This window comes from Polyodon spathula, chromosome 30 (genome assembly GCF_017654505.1).
Source record: "Polyodon spathula isolate WHYD16114869_AA chromosome 30, ASM1765450v1, whole genome shotgun sequence".
NCBI lineage: Eukaryota > Metazoa > Chordata > Actinopteri > Acipenseriformes > Polyodontidae > Polyodon > Polyodon spathula.
This window is the reverse complement of record NC_054563.1, coordinates 6341215-6363811: the sequence shown is the minus strand read 5'-3', so window position 1 is coordinate 6363811 and position 22597 is coordinate 6341215. Positions and strand designations below refer to the sequence as shown.

The 22597-nt window shown below is 36.7% G+C and overlaps 1 protein-coding gene across 1 annotated transcript; it reads right to left on the bottom strand.

Moving 5' to 3' along the window:
* Positions 1-174: 174 nt before the first annotated feature.
* LOC121302792 (cullin-5) lies at positions 175-20599 on the bottom strand. The gene is made up of 19 exons (XM_041233012.1): positions 20309-20599; positions 14941-15050; positions 12987-13086; positions 12323-12499; positions 11536-11677; positions 11033-11178; positions 10812-10892; positions 10442-10535; positions 9248-9378; positions 8922-9029; positions 8597-8661; positions 7153-7285; positions 6689-6820; positions 5668-5791; positions 5071-5246; positions 4340-4501; positions 3732-3850; positions 2630-2753; positions 175-1713 (listed from the first exon to the last, which is right to left on the bottom strand). The coding sequence occupies exons 1-19, from the start codon at positions 20330-20332 to the stop codon at positions 1519-1521; spliced, it is 2343 nt and encodes a 780-aa protein (XP_041088946.1). The 5' UTR covers positions 20333-20599; the 3' UTR covers positions 175-1518.
* Between the last annotated feature and the right edge of the window lie 1998 nt (positions 20600-22597).

The following is a 22597-nucleotide window of genomic DNA, read 5'->3' as shown; positions in this document are numbered from 1 at the left end:
ATCTGTAAAAACTAACTGTTTGCACATTGTTGCCCACATGATCATTTGTAACATTTATAAAATTTGCTGAAAACAACAAAAAAACAGACTTGTTTTCTTTATAAAGCTTGACATGTTGGCATTCTCCAACCAATCGTATTTATTGTTAAAATAAGCAGACAAAGTGTGAAACTGTTTTCTTCTTTCAAGTTTTATATAAATTAAATATTTACAATACAATAGCCTCGAAAAACAAGTTACATACTGACATTGGAGAATTGATCCATTTGTTTTTTTTTTTTACTTACAAGTGTCTGACTTTGTGTGTATCAAGGGGAGGGAAGGGAGTAAATACAATTGTATTGATTTGTACTGTATCAAATATACATATATATATATCTATAATAGAAGGAAGCAAAATTCAAGAAAATACAGTTTTAGAAACATATATCTCTCTTGAACGCCAAGATCCAAAACCACGTGTTTAAAGTATTTCTCGTAGTGGGCTTAAGATGAAACCGAAATCTCACTAAATGTAACCATAAAAGCAAGCATGACCCTTCCAATGTAAATAAGCCACCGCAAATCCCTGAAATCTTTACGCAGGATATCTAGAATGTTGTTTTGTTCTGGTTCAGCTCTAAAAGAATGGATTTTTTTTGCTTTTGTTTTGTTTAATTGTAACCTAATTCAGCTCAAAGAAATCAATTTTCACGGCATTCTGAAAACTGAACGCAACAGTGTCGTTTTAGAACCAGCAGTACAAACCTTATTTTAGGAGACAAAAAGATTTAAAATATATATATATATATATATATATATATATATATATATATATATATATATATATATATATATATATATATATATATATATATTGTTTATGTTGGGGGCGGGAACATAAAATAAGGTTTACTGAAAATATTGTTGACTTAGAGAAAAGACTGCCATCACATTATGGAAATGTATTGTAATACAACCATCAGTTACAACTTGCAAACTTCAAGACACCAACATTAATGCTAAACCATCTTCAGGAACTGTACGCCGAAAACGGAAACGGTCCAGAACATAAAAAGAAAGTGCTAATCCTAGTTCTAACTACAATTCTTTATATACAAAACTAATAGCAGTGCATAATGATGTGTGTGTCTAGATTTACTGGTGCGGCATGTCTGAAAAAGAAGAAATATCTGTAATCCATCCGACAGCGGACTCGCACGGTGGTTGGAAATAATTATTTTTAACAGCACACAACAGGCTCGTCTGATGAATGCATTATTTCCACAGAATTGCATGCCGTTGAAGATGAGAGAAACACGAAGGCAAAACACCACCATGCATACCGAATAACATTGGCAAAATACAGTCCTCTTTTTTTTTTCTTTATAAGGCAAGGCAGGGATTTTAATATGTATGTAACTGAAGAGTCTTTCACAAATCCAGTATTTCTCCGCACAAGCTGTGTTTTTTGTTGCTGACATTCCTCCAATCAGAGCCGGGTCCGTCTGGCGTCATCATCGCCACTCTTCGTCGTCGCTACGCCATGTAAATGAAGGTGTTTATGTCCGACTCATCCCTCTTGATGTACTTGTGCTCGATAAGCCATTCAATTTGCTCTTTGATCATTTTCTTCTGCGGTAAAAACATGTTTTTTAGAATTTCTACCAGTTCAGTCTGGAGCTGGGCGTTGGTAATCTTCTTTCGCATTTTCATTATTTGGATGATGGCCTCCTAGAAGGAAAAGAACAACAATCAATAATCACGTAAGACAGATCTTTAACAACACATACTGTAAAAAAAAAAAAGAGAAAAAAGGGGTGGGGGGGGGGGCATTAGCTAGTGTTTTTGGTGTTTTTTGTTCCTCTGGCGTTCTGGTTTTCAATTCAATACAACAATCCAAATCTTACCAGCCATGCACTTCAATCTGCAATGTAGATCTTGCATAAGCAGTTTTGAAAGCATTATGTCAAATCATGTCACTGGCCAAAAAAGCATTTCAGTCACTGTGGAATGCAGCTGGTTGGTAAGGTGGCAAGAAATAGGGTGCTTAAGAAATAGGAAAGATATTTCACTGCAAGAAATAATGAAAGCTTACCAGACTACAGAAGATTAAGCTATTTAACCTAATATGGTAGCAGATATAAAAAACTGTTTGCTGTGGTTCTTTCAAAACTGCACGCGAGACCTACGTAGCAACAGATAAGCTGGAGTGAATTACTCACATAACCCCTTTAAGGTGTGGAGTGAAGATCTTTAGTCACAATGTGATACCCAGTTTGTATCAGTAAAAGGTTTAGTTATAATCTGTATGCACTTCTAATTAAATGATCTTGCTATTTTCAACAATGGTTTTGGTTCAGTAGGACTATATATGACATTCAGAAGTTAAAAATAAAATGTTTAACTATAGTTTAAGTATGGGGCAGTGAAACTGTTTAATGTCCAAGGACTTGTGAAAACAACAATAATTAAATCACAACTGTGCTTAAAGATGCAAGTACTCAGCAGATAAGTAGTAGGTACCAGCAGTCATGATGAATTCATGTTATCTTTAGAGCTTAGGAAGAATGAACTAATATTTAATATAGATGTGTAAAATCATGTTGGTCGACAGGCAATCACTGTTACTTAAAATGATACCACAGACCTGGGTTCTTAATATTCTTAACTGGACGATCCCTTCATTCTCCTCCTCTCTCATTCTCTCGGTTGTCAGCTGCAGTCTGCCGATGAGATTGATCTTTCCTCTCTTCTGAACTTTGCTGTTTTTACTGCAACAGAGATTTCCACTTTGTGAGACAACATTCATGGAATTGATTGATTTGTCATTATCAGTTATTAAAATACAGTCAGAATGTACTGGTTCATCAAATGTGTTAAAACAACTATTACATTAAAAGCAATTAACTCCCAAACTCCCTATTCAGTATGTACAGTGCTGTAAAGGTCTAAAAAGGTTCTGGTGTTAGAGGGGTAACACTATTCTTTGTTACCAGACACTGGCAATGCACAGACATCATACATGCTTTTTGTGGATCTGGATTTCACCACATTACTGCAAGATTCACCCCAAAGGTGCCCTTCTTGTGAGGATTTAGATGTTTGAGATCTGCATCATGCTTCAAATTGCACAGGAAGGAAATGTCTCACTCAAATTCTTGAACAAAAACACTCAGGGCCAGATTTACCAAAATAATAAACAGTTGTATTGTACTTCCACAAAAAATGGTATAATGTGTTGGTATAAACAACTTGATATACAGTACTTCGCCCATTGTATGTTAAACAAAGAATACAAAACAGTAAGGTTTGTATTATGCATTTACTGTTTATTTTATTTTGCTACAAAAAAACAAAAAAAAACTATTTTGGTAAAAGGTTCTAGTGTAATATAATGCCTGTCTAGACTGCAGTTAATCCTTCAGCCCTACAGAGTCAACATTAACCTGCGTCATAGTTTAGAAACAAATGCTAAAAAAGTCAACATCCCATGTTATCTTACAGTGTTGATTACCTTTTAAAAAACATATTTTCTTACCTTTATTACAACACGAGAACTTAGCTAATTAGAACGGCCGATATGCGAGAACGATTTAACTGCATCCTTTTTGCGTCACTAGTTGTTGCCACTCTGACGAAACCCCACATACATTATAAACATGTCAAATGTCAGAGCTGTAGATGAAGACCACCTGTCTCTACAGGCATGCTGTGAATGTTCAACGCAATTAAATGTCAGATCTTCTTACATTAAAGAGAACTCCTGGTTCACGAAGAAGAGGGTGCCTTCTGCAAAGTCTTTGGGTGAGTTTACTTGAGGTTCGTATGATAACACCTGCCGCTTTAGCTTTGGAAAAGCTACAAGAGACTTGAGGGGGAAATAGAAACGCATAACACAAACATCTGGCAACACACCTTACAGTACTGTGGCTTATTTATTTATTTTTACTATTTTTTAAGAATAATACAGAAAAATATTCCAGACCTACAGTACCAACATCTTCCACAGGTGAACACAAAATATAAAAACACTTCAACCCACATCTTTACACTAAGAAGTCAAAAACTGATAATATAAAATCACACTATCTATTATTTTTGTCTTACTTTCAAATTACATTTAGGTTCCGACTTCAGGTGCTACAAATCGTGCAATTTAATGGGCAATTTATAAAATCACCTTAATAAAAGTGTAAAACCCACCAGTATAAAGATAAATTCTGATACTGTACACAATTTTAAACACCTATAAAATCAGTTATCAAAAATAAATATTTTCTGATGAAATCAGTTCCTGTGATTGTCAGGTGACTATATCATCCAGTCATGATGGAAGATCCTCCAGGAGGAAGCTTACCCATAAGGTCCGTCGAAGCTCTGCGTCTGGGAGCTCGGTTGCCAGTTTGAGATTTTCAAAACTAATCTTTTCTCTGGGTCTTTGGTTCCAGGCAAAAAGAACGGCGAGCTGAAATGTGGTGACCTCCAGGTCATACTGACCCACTTCATTCTTAAATGTTATCTGCAGGACACAAAACACTTACAGTATTACAACAAGGGTACATACAGATTGCCTTAATATCTGTGTGTGTGTGTTCTATGTCCACACACACACACACACAAACACACGGGTACAATAGTATGGAACCACCTGCCTGTCAGTCACATTGATCAGAGCATCTCTGAAATGTAATCAGCACAACTTTATATGAAGCATCAATAACATTTTAAAAGAAATACATCGTGCTGTTTTGGTTTCCAGACAGCCATGTGATCGGAGATCAAGGTCACTCAATAAATTCCCATTAGCAGCTGGTACACCTTCCAAGTTTCAAGTAAATACAAAAGATGCAGCAGCTACCAAAACATCACACATCAACCTTTTAGTTTGCCCTTTAGACTACTCCTGTTCTGCTTGGTGTCATTTAAGAAAAAAAGCTTTGAAAACCACATGCTGTTAGAATAATGTGTGTCCCCAAAAGTATGGATAGTCCACATTTTACTGTAAACGGTACGCTACACAATTACACAATCACAATACTGCCTGCGATTCTAATGATCATTATAAAAGTGTCCATAATAAGAACTCACAATGCCATTGGACATGAGGTGATGCCAGTGCAGTTTTCTGCCACTGTGGTTCTTCTTGTAAAACTCCTCGACCTCTGGAATGAGGTCCTCCAGCTCAGTGGGCAGAGACACAAACACCTTCTCAGAGCTCCTCGACCAGGCTCCAGCATTAAGAATTTTAATGTTCGCTGAATCCGCTGAATTGTAATTATAAAAGAAAACACAGATGAGGAAAGCTTTAACCTTTAGGACTGGGATCATATATACAATTAATTAATTTACTGTAAAAACCAGAGTATAAGTCACACCGGTGTATAAGTCGCCCCCACCCCCTTTTTGAGACAGCAATTTCAGGAAAAAGCCTATAGGACACACCAGTGTATAAGTCGCTCCCCCCTTTCTTAAAAATTAAAAAAAAAATGCACTACTAGCTAGTTTCAGACCCTGATTAGCAGTAATCTTGGTCTACCTTGACTAAGATTATGTTGTCCAATGTTATACTATTACAGATCTATAGCAGTTTTGATTTCCTTTTTAGTAGAAAACCCTGGAACTATTTAACTATCTACGTATCTGTAAAAATAGTGCTGAAAGAGTAAAACCTTGACTGGATGTTACCTGGCAACGCAAGCTTATTGTGTTTATGCATTTCCTTGAATGACTGGTTAAGGTCTTCGGATACTTTAATATCCTGAAACATCCTGGCCAGTTTGTTTACATAGTCTGCAGGCATACCCACTTCCTGTATGGAAAAATACAAAATCAAATCACATGAAAAACAATCATTCCTAGATGTTAAGGTATAACTTACAAGAGTGAGGTCAAGCATACACATTTTAGCTAATGCCTCCATCAGTGTAATCATTGATATGCCTGGTAGGTGGATCAGTAAAGTAAAAAGGTAGGGTCAGGAGCGGAAGAAAACACAGAAATAAAACTAGAAATGGGATCACTGGTGATGTAATTTGAGGCAAATAGCATCTCTGATTAAATGGCTTATAAACATGAAGAAAAGTGCATCCGCTAAAAAGATCGTATTTATCGTTGCTATGACCACCAGAGAAACAATGGGATTGGAACTGAAACAATAATAGGAGACAGCTGTACCAAATATGAATCAATAACGGAAAGTGTAATGTCTACAAGGCTGAAACTTTCAAATCCCTTCTATATACAGTAACAGCCGTATCAAAGTCACCCACACATTTGGCAAGCTGTCTTTATATTACCCAGCAACACACAGTTACTACATCAACATTTCTCAGAGGTATGTGGCACTGATAGTGTGTCAGTAGCAGCTCTGTAAAATGTCCATCATTCAAAAACTTAAAAGTCACATGACCATGATATGGCAGCCATACTGGATCACACGTCAAAATGGTTTACGAGATATTAGCAGTTCAAGAAGCGGAATTATTGTGTTTGGTGTGGTGGTGTGAACCTCTTGTCAGGTCGTCATTGTAAATGAGAATTAGTTCTCAATTGCCTCATCTGGATAAATGCAGGTTTTGAATGATTGGAAATGCACTTATTAGTAGTGATTTATTTGGCAGACACCTTTATCCAAGGCATGACATATTAGCGTCCTCACTGGGATGCTTCATGATCAATATTTAAACAGGCAGCAGCAGCTACTTACTCTAAGCCACTCCACCATGTTTTCTTCAATCTCGCTGTCAGCTGAAATGTCCAGGATCAAACGGCGAGTCAAATGTGCTTTATGATACCGCATGAAGACATCTTTATTTTGTACATATTTTAGCACCAGTAACTAAGAATTTTAAAATGAAAAAAAAAAAACATGATCAATCTACACATTTATTAATAATACACGACACATATGAAAGGTTGGTTATTCAAAACAGAGTAATGTGATTTCTTATTAAAAACCATGGGTACAGCAATAGCTATTACTGTAAATACTGCATATTGCATGCTGTGGCAATTCTAAACTAGAAACACATTACAACTGTAGCATGTATTTAGTTTCACATAAACAGATATGCAAAGAAGCACAAGTTCTACAGGCATGGATAAGTCCTATGGAACTTGAAAGAATACTTGAATTAATCTTGCCCTGGACACTGTAACAAGTTTACATACCACCTCCTTCAGTTTTGCTTCAATTTCTTCAGAGGTAAGTTTTTTACTAAGCGGTGTTTTTCTTAACAACATGTCACAGTAGTTTGCTAGCAGCTCAGGGCACTTGGACTCGGGTTGTGTTTTTAAACCCACTCTGCATTGGTGCACAAAAAAATAGATAAAAATAAGACAATATGGGCATTAGAATTACTGTATAGAAACAAATAGCTATCAGTACCATGACAATGTATGTCAACAGAGCCTGTGGTTTATCCCAACAGAGCATAGGTTGATCAAACCCCTATGAATGTCCTAACCACCAGAACAATCAATGTATCTGTATGTAGCAATGTAAGTTTGGCACATACCCCAATAGAGCTGCATGTGCACCCCCAAGAGAGATACAATAGTTTTTAAAAACTATTTTAAAGATGCAGTTCCATAGTTAAATATCAGATTTGTTTAGGTTGCTGTTTTGCTTGTCTGAGCCACAGTACAAAGGTGCTTGCACAGCATAGTGCTAGCCTCCTGCTAAAACAGATTTGAAGGCAGCATGTCTGCTTAGAATGAGTGTTAAGCAGGCTTCAAGTAGGGGAGGGAGTTTGTGTTCCTGCAGCTGAAACTACCATTAAGGAATGTAAACAAAGTGGAACGCCAACAAGGTATTGAGCGCACAAATGCGTAAACAACATACGAATGTATTGTAAGCACCCAGTGCATGCCATTAAGTGGCAAATAATTGTTTCTTTGAAGAAATTATAAGACAAGCTGTAATTTGATACATTCTAAATCAATATTTCTTCACAGAAAAAATAATGTAGTCCTTTATTTTGGCTACAAACTGCTGCGTCCTAGTTTGAAAACAGCAGAGTTAGACATGCCCGTGATCAGATCAGTGAAATTTCATGTTGGCTATGAAGCTAAAAACATAGCAAATGGAGTTTAATCACCACCGTGGAGAGGAAAACACCAAGAAATGTCTAATTATTACGCTCCAGATTCTTATTTTATATTGAAGAGTCATAAAAGCATCTGAAGGGTTAAATTTGTCGATTTAACAATTACATTTAGACAACTTTTGAGGTTAACAAAACCAGTGTAAGTCATCATAACAATAGAGTTAAAGACAACATTTAAATAACAGGTAGATTCCAATTAAAAATGCTCCAATATTTACAAAGTAGCCTGTTCTCAAATGAGGACAATGGCACGTAATGGGGGTTAATGCAAGTTACAAGAGGCAATGCTGTACTTCTCTTCAATACCAAACATGTGAATAGTCAAATCCTGCAGCAAGAGATGAAAATGAAAGGGCTCTACAGCCAAGACTACTGGAGCTGGAGCTTTCAAATAAAAACTAGCAAATTATAGTACCGGTATGTGTTTCTGGTTACTCAGTGAACCACTCTATGGTTAAATACACCACTATCAATAATCAATAGAAGCCATGAAGAAACGTACTTACCCTTTTTGCTTCAGGGGTAGCTCAAGTTTAAATATTGTGGCGTCATTCACAACAGCTTTATATGCCTAAAAAAGTCATTCACAATGGTGATGTTTCATTAATACCATTTCAGAATCAAATTTTTCTGTATCTCAGCGACAATGAGGTCCTTCACAGTTAGCTTTTAAGAATTCATTACATATATAGTATATGTTTTTTGGTCGAATGTTTCTCCATATCTGTTCAACTTTCACAGTGGTAGGCATTACATATTTGATTTACATTGCAATACATAACACAATATTATGTGCAGTAACACTTTCACAAAAAGGCAACAACGACTTACTTTGTCTCGGGCAGTAAGAAAGCGAGGGTCATCTTGAAATGCTTCTTTAACTAGTTTACTGAATCGATTAAATAAAGTAAGCAACTGCTCTACATATTTCTCAGAGTCCTAAGGAGAGGAAAAAATCAAAATATAAGCAAGTCATAAAATTTAAAACATATTTAACAGAGTGAGCTACAAAAGCCAACACACCTTTACTCCTGTCTTAATATATTTTCTAAAAACAATAAAGCAGACAGAAAAACAGATATTACATGTAACAAAATTATGCTTTCTGATTAAACTGGTACCTCATTTATCTAATCTACTAAATACTTAGTACTTACAGTGGTGATCGTTTCAGCTGTTGCTACCATGTCTGCTAACCCAGCACTGATAATATGGTCCTCCAAATCTTTCAGCATGGGTTCAATTCCATTTGGAACTTTATCCATGAGTGAAAACATAAGATGTAGCTCTGAGGAAGAAAGTAAACATAGTTAGCATCCTCAGCCATACAAAACAAGAAACCATTAAGTTTTAATCAGCAACTTTGAAAGGGTCTTTGGGGAAAAAAAAAAAAAAAACAGTTATCGTAATGAATGTATCTTTCTTCTTGTTTAGAATCCCTTTGTGTAATATTTTCTATTTCAGTCATCACATTCTGGCTACTTAAAGTCAGAAGCCATTTCTGTATCACACATGATACAATGCTTAGCCAACCCTCTATATTATTATTGTTTAAATCCAGCCTCACAAGCCAAGCTTTTTCAATGCAGTACATTGTGTTGCCAGAGAGAGGGAAAAACAAAAGTGTTTTCCACAAGAAATGGAATCTAGTTACATAAACGAAGTAGCTGTTCTTATTTGAAAAATGCTCGGGCATTACAGGGTTAATCATTCTGCAACACCTTGCTCCGGGTGGATACCACATGTGTTCTATGTGATATTTCTTACGGAAGTATTTCTGACATCCATTAGGGGGCAGTGTTGCAGGGAGACATGGTAAAGCTTACAATCTAGTGTAACAGCTGTACCTGGATTGAAAGCTCGATTGAGGCTACAGGTTCGCCAGGTGACTGAAACAGAAAATAATATACAAAGTGAACCTAAACAAGGATTTACAAGAATACATCTAATTCAATTCCCTTTACATCATGGCTTCCCAACCCTGGTCCTGGGGACCCCTGTGTCTTCTGGTTTTTATTCCAAATGAACTCAAAATTACTTAACCATACCTTTAACAGAACTAATAATTTGCTTAATTAGACCTTTTTAATTGTTCTCAGCTCCTAAAAAGTTGCAGAGTTCAAGTTGCTTATAAAAATGGTATAGCTAGCTTGAAATCTGCAACTGTTTAAGAGCTTAAAATAAGTTAAAAAAAAAAAGGTCTAATTAAGCAAATTATTAGTTCAATTAAGGTTTTAATTAAGTAATTGAGTGCTCCGTTGGAATGAAAACCAGCACACACATCGAATCCCAGGACCTGGGTCGAGAAGCCCTGCTCCATGTTATTTTTTTTTCTCTTTGGAATCACTTACTGTCAGTTTCGTTTCTTTTAATCATGCCGGGGCATTCTGCTAAGATCGTCTCTTTGAACGACGTCACAAGTGCATTTACACAACATTCCATAAGCTGAAAACAAGAGCAGCGTGTTAAATAATACAAGACAGTCATTTTTCAAATATATGCATTTTGCCACAAACATCAATAAAAAGCCCAATTAAATCTGAGAAATCTAGCCAAAATATTTGTATGAACAATTTATGTCAAATAACAAATACATGGATATTTTCTTTACAGTGTTTCCCACTAAGCATTTTAATTAAAAAGAATGCTTATGAGTCAGTAGTATGATTAAAAACTGATGGTATGATTTAGTGAAAAAACATTAAAAACAACCATACTTACTGCTTGTACAGAGTTACATTCACGCCTCGTCTCTAAATAACGAAGGGCTCTTTTCTCCTCTTCTCTTAATTTAGCATCAGCCTGTTTGGATTGGACACGGTGAATATCTTTTAATACAGCAGAAGCACAGGCTATCCAACAAATTATTAAAATACCACATACCAATTAATATGGGTGCTATGCAGTAAAAATCAATTATTATAGTATTGCAATTAACTTACATATTTCATATAATTCTGAACGCCATTTTGCTGTAAATATGAGGGTGCTTGTGTCCTGTAAAATCTCTCAGTTGAATCCAGATATGCCTTTTCAAAATTATCCCGATAAATCTGAAGTTTGTCTTCGGGGTTGGAGCACAGATTCACTGCGAATAATGCAACACAAAATACACAATTTACAACAACAGTACATCCTCCTATTGAAAACCACAATAACAATAACATCCATTGTGGCCTTTAGTAGTAACCTATAAACCTCAGACTACAAATTAACATAGAAATTAAACAACAATACATTTTAAAACAAATTGTAAGACATTATGTTAGGTGTCTGAGAAACAAACCCCCTTTTGGGAGCTTTTGTAAACCAACAGAGAATTCTGGGTAAAATGTGTTGAAAAGAGTATCTTATTATGTGACCAAAAAATGCACTGGTTTTTTTACCAACTCAAAGTGGCACAACATTTGCATTCCGCGGAAAGATGAGGTCAAACTGGGCTTACCATAAGACTCTCTGACTCCAATGACGAGCTGCGAGTCGAACGCCTCTCCCAGTCGCTCTGCGTGAACCAGTTTCATCGCACTGTCCTGCAGCCGATTCTTTATATTGGAAAAGATGGACTCATTCCAAGTGTCAAGCATGAGCTGGCAAAGAACAAAAGAAAATTAGGAAAACATCAAATAGTTTTTTTTTTTTTTGGGGGGGGGGGTCTTAAAGATATGCAGTCATTCCTTTAGCTCACCTGCTAGAATCCTGGTTTTGGAGACAGACGTTTGCAAGTTCAAACCCTTAGACTGTTTGGGCAAGGTTGCAGTAAGTTGATGCCTTGCATGTGTCTACAGGGTTCACCTTAGTGTACTGTATCTAATTACATTTGCAGGCTCTTCTGTGTAATTTCTTATTTTCTACATGGAGACTCCAAGACAGTCAGAGCTCTTTTTCCAATTAGCCGGTCATAGAAACTGCTTTAGTTTGGCTAAAGTCAGGAGCTTATTCATTAAAGCATCATTTTTTTTGTTAACTCAAATCCTATTAGAATCAATTTCCTAACAAGCCAAATAAACACAACAAAGTGCTTTTGCAAATCACTGCACCACTGCTGTTTAAAAGGTATACATAGCTGACAACATTAAGAAATGAACTACTCTTGGAAACGGTACACAGTAAATGAGGTCCAATGGAATTCTTTTTTTTTTTCAACAGGAGCAGTAGAAATAAATTTAGGCTCCAATGGAATTAGCGACCCCACATAATCAATACTTCCCCACTGAATGTGAACTTGTTCCTACCTTTCTCACAATGCTGTCTTCTACATTTGACTTCTTGTTGCTGCCCTGTTTCCCCATCAGTGTAATCTCGAGCTGGCAGAATGGCTTGGGGAGGATGTCACACTGAGTGAAGAACTTTCTCCACTCCACAATGTAGGCTTTAAGTAATGCCGTGTCATCTTGATGGCTCAACACTCTCTAATGGGGGAAAATAAATGTGTAGTACATTCAGATATATTATATAACACAGTTACTTACAGTTCCCTATTACCTTCTGCTAATAAGTTAAAGTGATTGTGAGCAATCAAAATAATTCCTTATATGTTACCTGTTGTGCAGTTTCTTTGTTATATGTCACCCCCCACCCCCCAATGGCTTCTTCCCTGTCAATAACCAACAAACTGCTTCTGCTATTGTCTGACATGCTTTCAGTCAGTAATAAGCTTTGATCCTGACGACACTGCTACTGCTGAGGTGAAATGACCAGGAAGTGCAAGTGTAACCTGAGAATAAGGCATAGAAACTAAGAACTTTCTTGATATCCAGATATCATGTTTTAAAATGAAAATTAATCTGGGATTAAATGCATATTGGACGACAATATCCCCTTGACCGGCGATAATAAATAGACAAGTCAGGTATTACCCTAATCATCTTACAGCCTACAGTGTGTTGGTCAACTTACTGCCTGTGCTTGTTTGATAAAATCAAGGATATCTTCTTTCAAAGCCTGGTGGATTTTTGCTGGACCTTTGTCATCCCAAAGACAAACTGCATGAACATCCCTTCAATAAAAAAAGGTATACTTTAGGAATCACACAACCCTTTTTTAAAATGTATTTATTTATTTATTTTTTATTTAGTCGTTGCCAGTGGTTTTTTACCCCGGTTTTCTCCCTAGTTTGGAATGCCCAATTATTATTTTTATCCCGGTTCACCGCTGCAACCCCCTGGCGACTCAGGAAATGGAGGCTGAAAATTTGAGTTTAGTAAACTATTCCTCTGCAATAGTTTACTAAACTCATCAATGCATATTGGTTTTGGCTGTGATTTGAACACTGTGGAAGCGTGCGTGCGTGCCTGCGTAGTGTAGCTATGAAACACGACGCACATGGAAAAGATGACCTGAAAAAGCAACGTCAAAGAAGTGCTGCAAAATAAATACAATCCAAAATCACTGCGGCCAGCAAATATATGAGCATTACAGCTACCAGTGTACTCTCAGAGCACATTTTTAGCACTAGTGGGCACATACCTTTCGTTCACACCGAAGCACGGAACACATGAATATACTGCTTTTTTTTTTTTTTTTTTTTTAAACCAGAAACCTCAAAGACATCTCCTGCATACTCATTTTTGGCCAGTGGACTGCTCTTTAAGGAAAAAGGAGCATAACCCATTTTTCAAGGGTATTAAGCCCTATGTAGCTACTGTAAGTACGATTCTTGAGTGTAAATAGCTGAATAAAACATCAGCTTGGGTATTTTAGTAGCATACACATAAAAATAAAATTGTGGGTATATTTTTTCAACAATTAAAACAAAACCAATTGATAATTCTGTTTCTTGTTTTTATATGCCTATTATCATTAGAACTACTTGCTTTTATTTTGAGGCAGGCCTGATTTCCATAAAAGGGGGTTGTTTTTATAGAGGTATTCATTTATTAAGAACACTGAGGGCCCTGTTTTGAAGTGGGTGCAAAGTTCCCCTTCATTTCTCTGAAAAGCATTTTAAGATTGTAAAACGTGTAAGAAACAACTCAAAAGAATAATGTAATTGCTACAACCTGCAAACAAATTTGTTTCTTGATAACCTGTAATATCACGATACTCAATATATCGCAATAATTTCTACACTAATATTGTGACATCCCTAGCCAGGATCCTGTCCAACTGTCATACTTTTCACATCCTATTGGGTATCTGGATGTAATGAAGTTGGCAAGTACAGAACAAAATACCACTGAGACAGAAGTGAACAAATGGCATGAAATAAACAGCAGCACAGCTTTCCAGTAATCAGTTGAGTATTTGGGTGCAGACAAGATTAACCAGCTATCAATTGCTGAAAGTTAAAGGCACAATGTATACACCCCATATACTCCTACTGCATATTCTCTTCAGTGGCATTTTGGCCTCCACTCGCCACATTAACTACAGTGCAATCACATATCCACAAAGCATGACAACTAAAACCAGGATCCACCAAGGCATATGTGTGGGAGAGTTCAGGAATCAACTGACAGCCAGGGTGTTAAGTGCATTGGGAATGCTTGTTTAAATTCTCTGCTCATGGATTTATTCAATGTAAAACCTACAGACTTGGCAAATGTTCCTAAATTTTGAACTCAATATTTTATCCGTTAACCGAACAAGTAAAAAGAGTTAAAAAAAGGAATCTTTTTTCTATGAGATGAGCCGAAAGCTCAGAAAAGGGCATGTGGGCTGCGATGGCAATGGTGGGCACATTTTCACTGTAATTTATGTTATCAACAACTACATATGTTACCTTTACCAATGGCAGTGCAATAGTGGCACACTTGAATTAGTGAATAACAAAAACATTTACATTCGTCCTGCAAAGAGTGTGCAAAGATAGCATTTTCATCCCTGAGTCATAGATGCAGAGAGTACTTACGAAAACAAATCGAACCACTGCTGCTTTGTCACGGATTCCTGGCGCAATAACTTCAGAACGATGGGGCGCATTAGATCCCATTTGTCCTCAAACTGGAGGGAGCCTTTGTTCTAAAGGGAGGCAAAAAAGATTACTGGAAAATCACAAACTGTAATGAGTTATTTTAGCAAGGAACGAAAAAAGGGACAATAATACCACCCTTCAAGAACAGAACACAAAAAACGTCAGTACCATGATCGCAATACGCTAATTTCAGATGAGGATTCCCCAAGATAATTAGCCAAACAAATCTCAAGCCAGAATTCTGCATATTGTAAGTAGATCGTAACATGGATTCTTGTGCTATTTTCAAGCTATGTCATGACTTACATACAGGTCTCTCCACTAGAGATACACTGCACTGTACATCCTGTGCACCCCAATAACATTTAAAACACTTCTCTGCAACACAGACTAGAATGCATGCAGTACTGGGAAATGCCTGCTTTGTTTTGAAGTCATTTTTACAATGTTGTGGTATTAACCGTTGCAGAAGTCAAATTTAGCTATCACTTTTGAAATCTTACTAAAAACGCAACCTTGCTCATATTTTGCTATAGCTTTCATGTTTCGGTATGTTAGCAAAAAGATTGCCTCATTCTGACTTCTCATTAAACAGCGTTGGAGGACTACCCCTCAGTGCAATACTATGTCCCAATTATTACCCTACACCCCCAGCAAGGTTCTAAATCAATACATGTTTTTACTCAGATTATTGTAAAAAAAAAAAACCAAAAAAAACAAACCATAAAATCACTGTTGATTTATTTTCTGTTCTAAAAAGGGTAGAAATAATAATACAATAAAAAAAAAAAAACATCTGGTTTTAAAGACCCTGAAATGATATTATCACTTCAGAATGCACACTATTGAATCAGTCAAAAGATCACAAGGATGGTTTGTAAGATAGTATGTAAAAAGGTAAGAAGTCATTGTATTCAGCACTGGTTAAAATAATACTGCAGAGAGAGACAGATTCACACCTAAGCTGATGTTTGAAGTGATTCAAAACATGCAGGGCGAGGCAAGTCACAGGATGAGGGCCTAAACATGACTTTGTTTATTTCTGCATTTTCTGTGATTAAGATTCCAAATTTTAACAAGAGTTTTGATATGTTTCTGCCCTGTATGTTTTAAAATACCTCTGCATGCACACATGGTTAGGTCATCTGTAGTGACATGGCTCCCAGCTGCAATGTTTTCAAGAGCGATTTTAGCAGGCCAGCTGTGGAATGAGAAGACTGCACTGCAACACGTATACCACTTCAAAACTGTGCTTAAAAAAAAAAACAAAGAAAAACACATTTCTGGCAGGCAAAGCAATGTAGTTGAAAACAAAAAACGTTACAAAGTGCTTGTGCATTCATGTAGTATTGCGTTTGAGATCAAAATGGTACCATTACTTTCATAATATAACCTAAATTATATGAGGCCTAGAAGGTGTATACACCATTCACTTGTAGGATGTCCAAATGCACTCAAAGTTTACCGGTCGCAGCCAGAAAAGTTTGAACACCCCAGACATTCTTTATTGAACATGTATAGTCTATATTGCACCTTCAGTCACTTCCTCTCCACACACTCGCCTTCAGCTCAGGACATTTAGCAACACTAAGCTGATTTCACTCTTCTTCAGGTCTTACTGAACTGTCCTTTTTTTCCCTTGCTATTCTCTCAGATGACTGTGCTTTCTGTGCTTCAGTTCACTTTTGCTCTATTGGTCTAATCGAAGCAATCAGACCATGCGACTACCAGCACAGGAAGAAATTAGGTAGTATGAAGCATTTTTTTATTGTTATTTTTTTCCTACCAAAATTACATTTGGGTTGTGGCCATTGTTAGTTTCAGTCCGTCTACCTTCCCCTCTGTTTCAGTCCCTTCAGCCTGCATTTGTTCTCTTCAAACTTTAGGGTTTGTATTTATTGTGGCTGAAATCTGGGCACCAAGAATTTTTAAGCAACAACACCACTGTACTTTCAATATTACTGAAGTTAGTGTGTTTATAAACATTCTTGTATATTAAACAGGGCTTTGAAAAATCACCTAACAAATACTGAATTTAACACCCTACGCCCTTGGATTTACACCAAACTCATGCTCAGGGTTATTCAAAGCCAACAACCCAGAATGTAAGTTTTCAGCATGATCGGGTCAAGGGGTCATACGTTACAGAGGGATCAAAATTTGCTAGAATCCCCCTGCCCCACCTCTATCTTTTACTCAAAAATGATTTAAGCTAGACACTTGTGTTGTGTTATTGGAAAATTAATATGGAATGCAAAATGGGATTAAAACACATTTAAAAAACAAATAAGTAAAGTGATCCAGTAAAAGTTTTAGACATCTGACCTTTGAGGAAAACCCCAGTAATACAAAGTTATAGTACGTTACCCCCGCCCCACCAGTCCAGAAAATTCAGAATAATAAACAGCCACCTAAAGCCACTTTTTCCTGAATCTTTTTTAAAAGTTGGATTTGAACCCCACAAGTTGCAGCCTTTTGAGGAAGCTGACATTAAACTGGCACTGAAAACTGCGAAGCATGATCAAGGAGGAGCCCGCACTTCTCACCCTTCTCTATCCAGAGATACTGCCCCGATTTTCCTCCTGGATGCATGGACTTGATCCAAATGGTTTCTGCAAACAGTAGATATAAGAAACAAAATCTCCTCTCCTATATGCAACAGTCTTTTTCCTCAGCTTTCAACTGAGCCTCCCAAGGAGATTCTCACAATGGTTTCTGCTGGACTAGTAGAGGGGGGAGACTTGAAGCTTGTTCTGGTAAATGGGGATGAATCTGTGTTGGCGTAGTGTTTCATTCATGGTCAGTGTTGACTTGAACCTGTGTTCTAGGTTTTCAGCAATGAACATGATCTCTTTTTCAGAGACAAAGGTGAAGGTTATGCTGTGCAAGGCAGTCTTGCAGAGTGAAAATACATCCATTGGGGTTATAGCCACTGCTTATTTATGTTGTCTTTCTCTTGGCTGTTCTCCTGATACCATCACTATCTGAAGTCCAGTTTATGGTAACAAGCTTGATAAGATTGTACCCGTTTTTGTATGGCCATGATGACTCGTGCTCCACAAACCTCACAGTAGATGACAGAGGTTACTTGCAAGTTGCAATTCTTTCTTTGCATTCCACCTACATACAGTAAAACCTCGCTCTTGTAATTGAGAATTAGACAAATGTAAGATGGGAATACCATACAACGGAAAAAATGTAAGGCATTTTATATCCACACCTTCGTTGGTTGCCCTTTCAAATGTGCTTCAGCTGCAATGCAAGGCACATATTTCAGATGTTCATTAAATTGGGGATTTTGCAGGCCATGGCTTGTGTGTGATGGTTCGTGCTCCACAAACCTCTCCAGAACAACACAGTTCCGGGAATGCACCTGATTAGCTACACTGCTCAAATGTGCATGGGTATCGAATCTACCCTTCAAAAGAATTACTGGTGCCACAACATGCTACAAAAAAGAGTCACCAGCAGTCATGAAGACAGTTATTGCTATGTTAAATCCATGTTACAATATACTTTTTTCCCCCATGGTTCAGCTGTAAACTATTTACATGGGTGTTGGTTGCTAGACACCTGACCATCTATTTCTTCATTAATCAATTGCCACCTACCCAGTAAAAAGTTACCTGCAAAACATGGGGTGAAACTGAAAATTATCATTTTACATATAGTGTCAGGTGTCACAAAAGCTGCAGTGCCAAAATGAACGAATGCTTTAAGAACAGTACCTATTTACTTCTTCTCTATTATTGGCTATCAAATATTTTACAAATATAAATAAGCAATAGTTCATTTCAGCACAATCTAGTGCAGCAAACTGTGACCTATACACTGTGTTTCTTAAATTGCTCACAAACACTATTTACACTGGCATTACTGAATTGTATGGAGATGCAATAAAGACGTAACACATACATATCTGGCCCTCGATCCAAAAAAAATAGTATCCAATTTATCTCGAACACATGAATGCTTTTTAAAAAGCAACGCGACAGCAATTACAGAAGTGAATCATACAGTTATAGTATTGTGAATTGACTGAATTTATCTTGTAGTACTGACCCGGTACTGTAATTGGATCCAGATGAGTTAATATGATTCATTGTGCATTCTTCTGTATCAGTATACTGTTACTAATGTGAAGAAAAACGAGGTGACTCTCCACATTTAGAGGTTCTGGTGTATGAAAAGCAGGAGGTGAAACAACAGCAGTTTATTTATTTGAAATAAGTGGGCCTCTGACAATAGATTCTGTGCAGAAATGAGCTCCCAGGTACTGCTCACATGCGCTAATGTAGAATGAAGGCACGACTGCGACTATGCAGAAAGTATAAGACAATTAATGTATTTAGAACGAAAACCTTTTATCTTCTACATTTTACCTGCTTTTTTAAGCTTTACCTGAATAAAATATATGGACCATACTACTGTAATCAAACATCAGTAAATATAATTGTGGCACACTTATGTTTACTTGGGTAGAAAAGTGGCAGCCGGGGCTTCGTGGGATAATAATAGGGCCGGCCCACACTGTGTCTCTGGCAGTATCCCCGTGTCATTTCCCCATCTTTCACATAAGCATAACATTTATAATCTCGGAAGTTATATATCTATATCTATCTATCTATCTATCTATCTATCTATATATATATATATATATATATAGACACATATCGCAGTCTTTCGAAATACCTACTCTTGACATGACTAATTAAACACTCCTCTCTCTCTTTCTTGATGGAAATATGACATTTATAAATTTGATTATTTTTCAAATGTTGACATGCTCCTGCGCTTCAGCTATTAATATTGTTATTAAGGTTCATGGTTACAGCACGATATTGCGATACATACATGTATTCATAATTCAATGTTTCAAGTGTAACAAGACGCTATACTGATAATAATAATTAGTATAATTGTCGCTGGTCGGAGTCGTGTAAACATAGAGATCCGGGCTATCGCTATACGTTTATCTCAATAGAGTCAGGAATTAGTACACATAATTGTGAAGCACTTTTTATCCGAAAAAAACCCCATTATTTCCTATTAGATCCATATTCCAGGAATACTAAGTTGTTGTTTTTTTTTTAAACACCCAGCATGAACAAGAGCCAGCTATTTACAGCCAGCAGTGATAGCTTTGTAATTCACCCTCCATTCAACTGCAAAATCCTGCAACGATCACCACATGCTCTTTGTTTTGTTAAAGGTAGCCCATTTAAACCCGTGCAGCAAACCACAAATTCACTTAATATACGATACAATCAATACACTATCAATATGAAAACGAAGTGCCTCCTACCTTTAGCAAATTAGACGTCGCCATGTTCCCTCAACTTATCGCTTCGCGCACTCTCGCGAGATTTACAGGGTTTAGTTATCAAGGAGTCTTAAAGATTGAGCTACATTAAGTGCATTTCTGTTCACAAAGTTTTAAATTTTAGCGCTTCATAGATAAAAATAAAAAATAAATAAAACCTCAACTGCCTGTTGTTGACTTTAAAATTGTAACCAATTAGCCTTCATACGCTATGGTTTACCGGGATATGGTGTTATAGCTGCAGTTTATTTGACCTTTCACAATGTAATTCCTGCTTGGAACCATTTATGTGAGCCGGTGCTAAACTTAGCCGAAGTAGATCCATACAAGGGTATCACATGATCTGGATACTGGAGCCTTGATGGGAAGGTTGAGAGTTCAAGAAAAAAAACCAGTGTTAACAACGGTGCCCTCTACTGTACATTAATAAAGTTGTTTACTCGATTTAAAAAATATATTTTTTTGTCACAGTAAGGATCATTATATTAGTGTGATTTCAGTTTTAACTGTGATTTTATTACTGTGATGGTGTTGTTATTTTTTCTAACATCACAGTGTTTGTACAAAACAAATACCACCTGCTAGTTTCAGTCAAAATAACCAAGACAGCAGGGGGGCTGGCAGTAATAGTGATAGTAGTTAGACTGGATAAACAGTCACACTTGTACTGCATATTCCTTCAGAACAATTAAACATTTTGAAGACCTCACGGTGTTATAGCAGGTTTCTATTTTTTGTGTGCTGTAGATATGGTGCATTTTAATGTGTATCCAGCAATTTACCATTTGATACCCAGAGAGCTAATCTGTCTCATCTCATTAACAGATAATAAAAACAGCAGCAATTCTGCATGCAATACTTCTCCAAAATTATGTTTTGTAAATTTTTACTGAAACATCATTGCCTGAGCAAAACATAACATACAATTAAGTTGAAATACAAAAATAAAGCACACCTCTACTTTTTTTAAATTGTAAAAACGTATGAATTTACCCAAAGTTCACCTAACATGTTTTGAATATAACCCCTGTAGTGTTAAATGGGGAGAGAAGCAGAAGCCTCAGGGGACAGATTCAATAAAACCAAATACAGTACAGAGCCACAATATAACACAAGTCTAATCTTTGTTCTATGGCGGAATTCAATCAACTTCCAGACACAGGAAAAAAAAAATACTAACAAACATTGTTTTACAAGCACATTGGCTGAAAAAAAGTATTGTGTTGTACTGTTTCAGTCCTGTGTCTGTGAAGCATGAGGCTAGTTTGGTTCAAACCTTTTAATCTGGTACCATTTTAAATGGAAGTAAAAATGTTACCTTAAGCAAACTAGAGTTCTCTCTGTTGAATGCCTTTGTTGGGGTAATGAAGATTGATTGTGGCGCATAAAACCGAAAGTGCAATATCAGGATTAATTCGAACTTGCTTCAGGCAGGGGTTCCTCATCAACATTTACATACTGTGCGAATTGGAAAAGGGCAACCTGAAACGAATATATACTGTTTTTTGATTGGTCATGTTATGTCATGATGTGTGCACTTTGGTCAAGACTCACCGATAGATACTTGGCCACTCCAATAAGTGACATTACCTCCTGTTTGTCTTGAATAATTGGTTGCTGAAAAAGATGAGAATATTTTGACTATAAGCCATATGGTAAATACATACATTTGAATTTGAACATTTTAGCAAGTTGATATGGTTAACAGCAGGTGTACATAACATAATTCACTTACAATGAAGACAGTGTCAGACACCAGGCAGGTTTACCAGGTGGCTGGGGTGTGGTTGGGTTCGTTTTATTAGCTGAGTGCTATAGCATACTTAGGTCTGGGTGATTGAAAAATTAGCTGGATAAATGAAGAAAACAAAAAAGAAAGTTTTTTTTTTACTAATGTCATTTGTTTTGGTATAACTGTAGATGCTGTGTTTTTTCCCCCCCTATATCTGTCTTTTCTTATGTGGTGGTTATATTCCTTTACTATATATATATAAAACTGTATACACACTATGTGGTAACTCCAGAAAATATTCAAAAAGCTAGTTTATCTCTTAAGCTTGCTCAAATCCTGTGGTTATTTTTTATGTCCAATGTTCATTTAAGCCAGTGCAGGCACGTGATATCTATACATTGAATGGACATCCCCACCACCACACACACACGTCCTACATAACTGGTAATTATTTAACTTAACGAGGCGCACGCTTGTTCAATTAGGGCTGGTCTGTACAAAAGGCTTTTATCGCTCCTGAGTAAAAGGGTCTGCTGTGC

Coding starts and splice junctions, on each gene's coding strand:
- LOC121302792 (XM_041233012.1), bottom strand. CDS start 20,332: ATGGCGACGTCTAATTTGCTAAAG. Junction 12,500..12,986: donor TTATCAAACAAGCACAGGCA/GTAAGTTGACCA, acceptor TTCCCCCATTAG/AGAGTGTTGAGCCATCAAGA. Junction 5,792..6,688: donor ACATGGTGGAGTGGCTTAGA/GTAAGTAGCTGC, acceptor TTTTCCATACAG/GAAGTGGGTATGCCTGCAGA.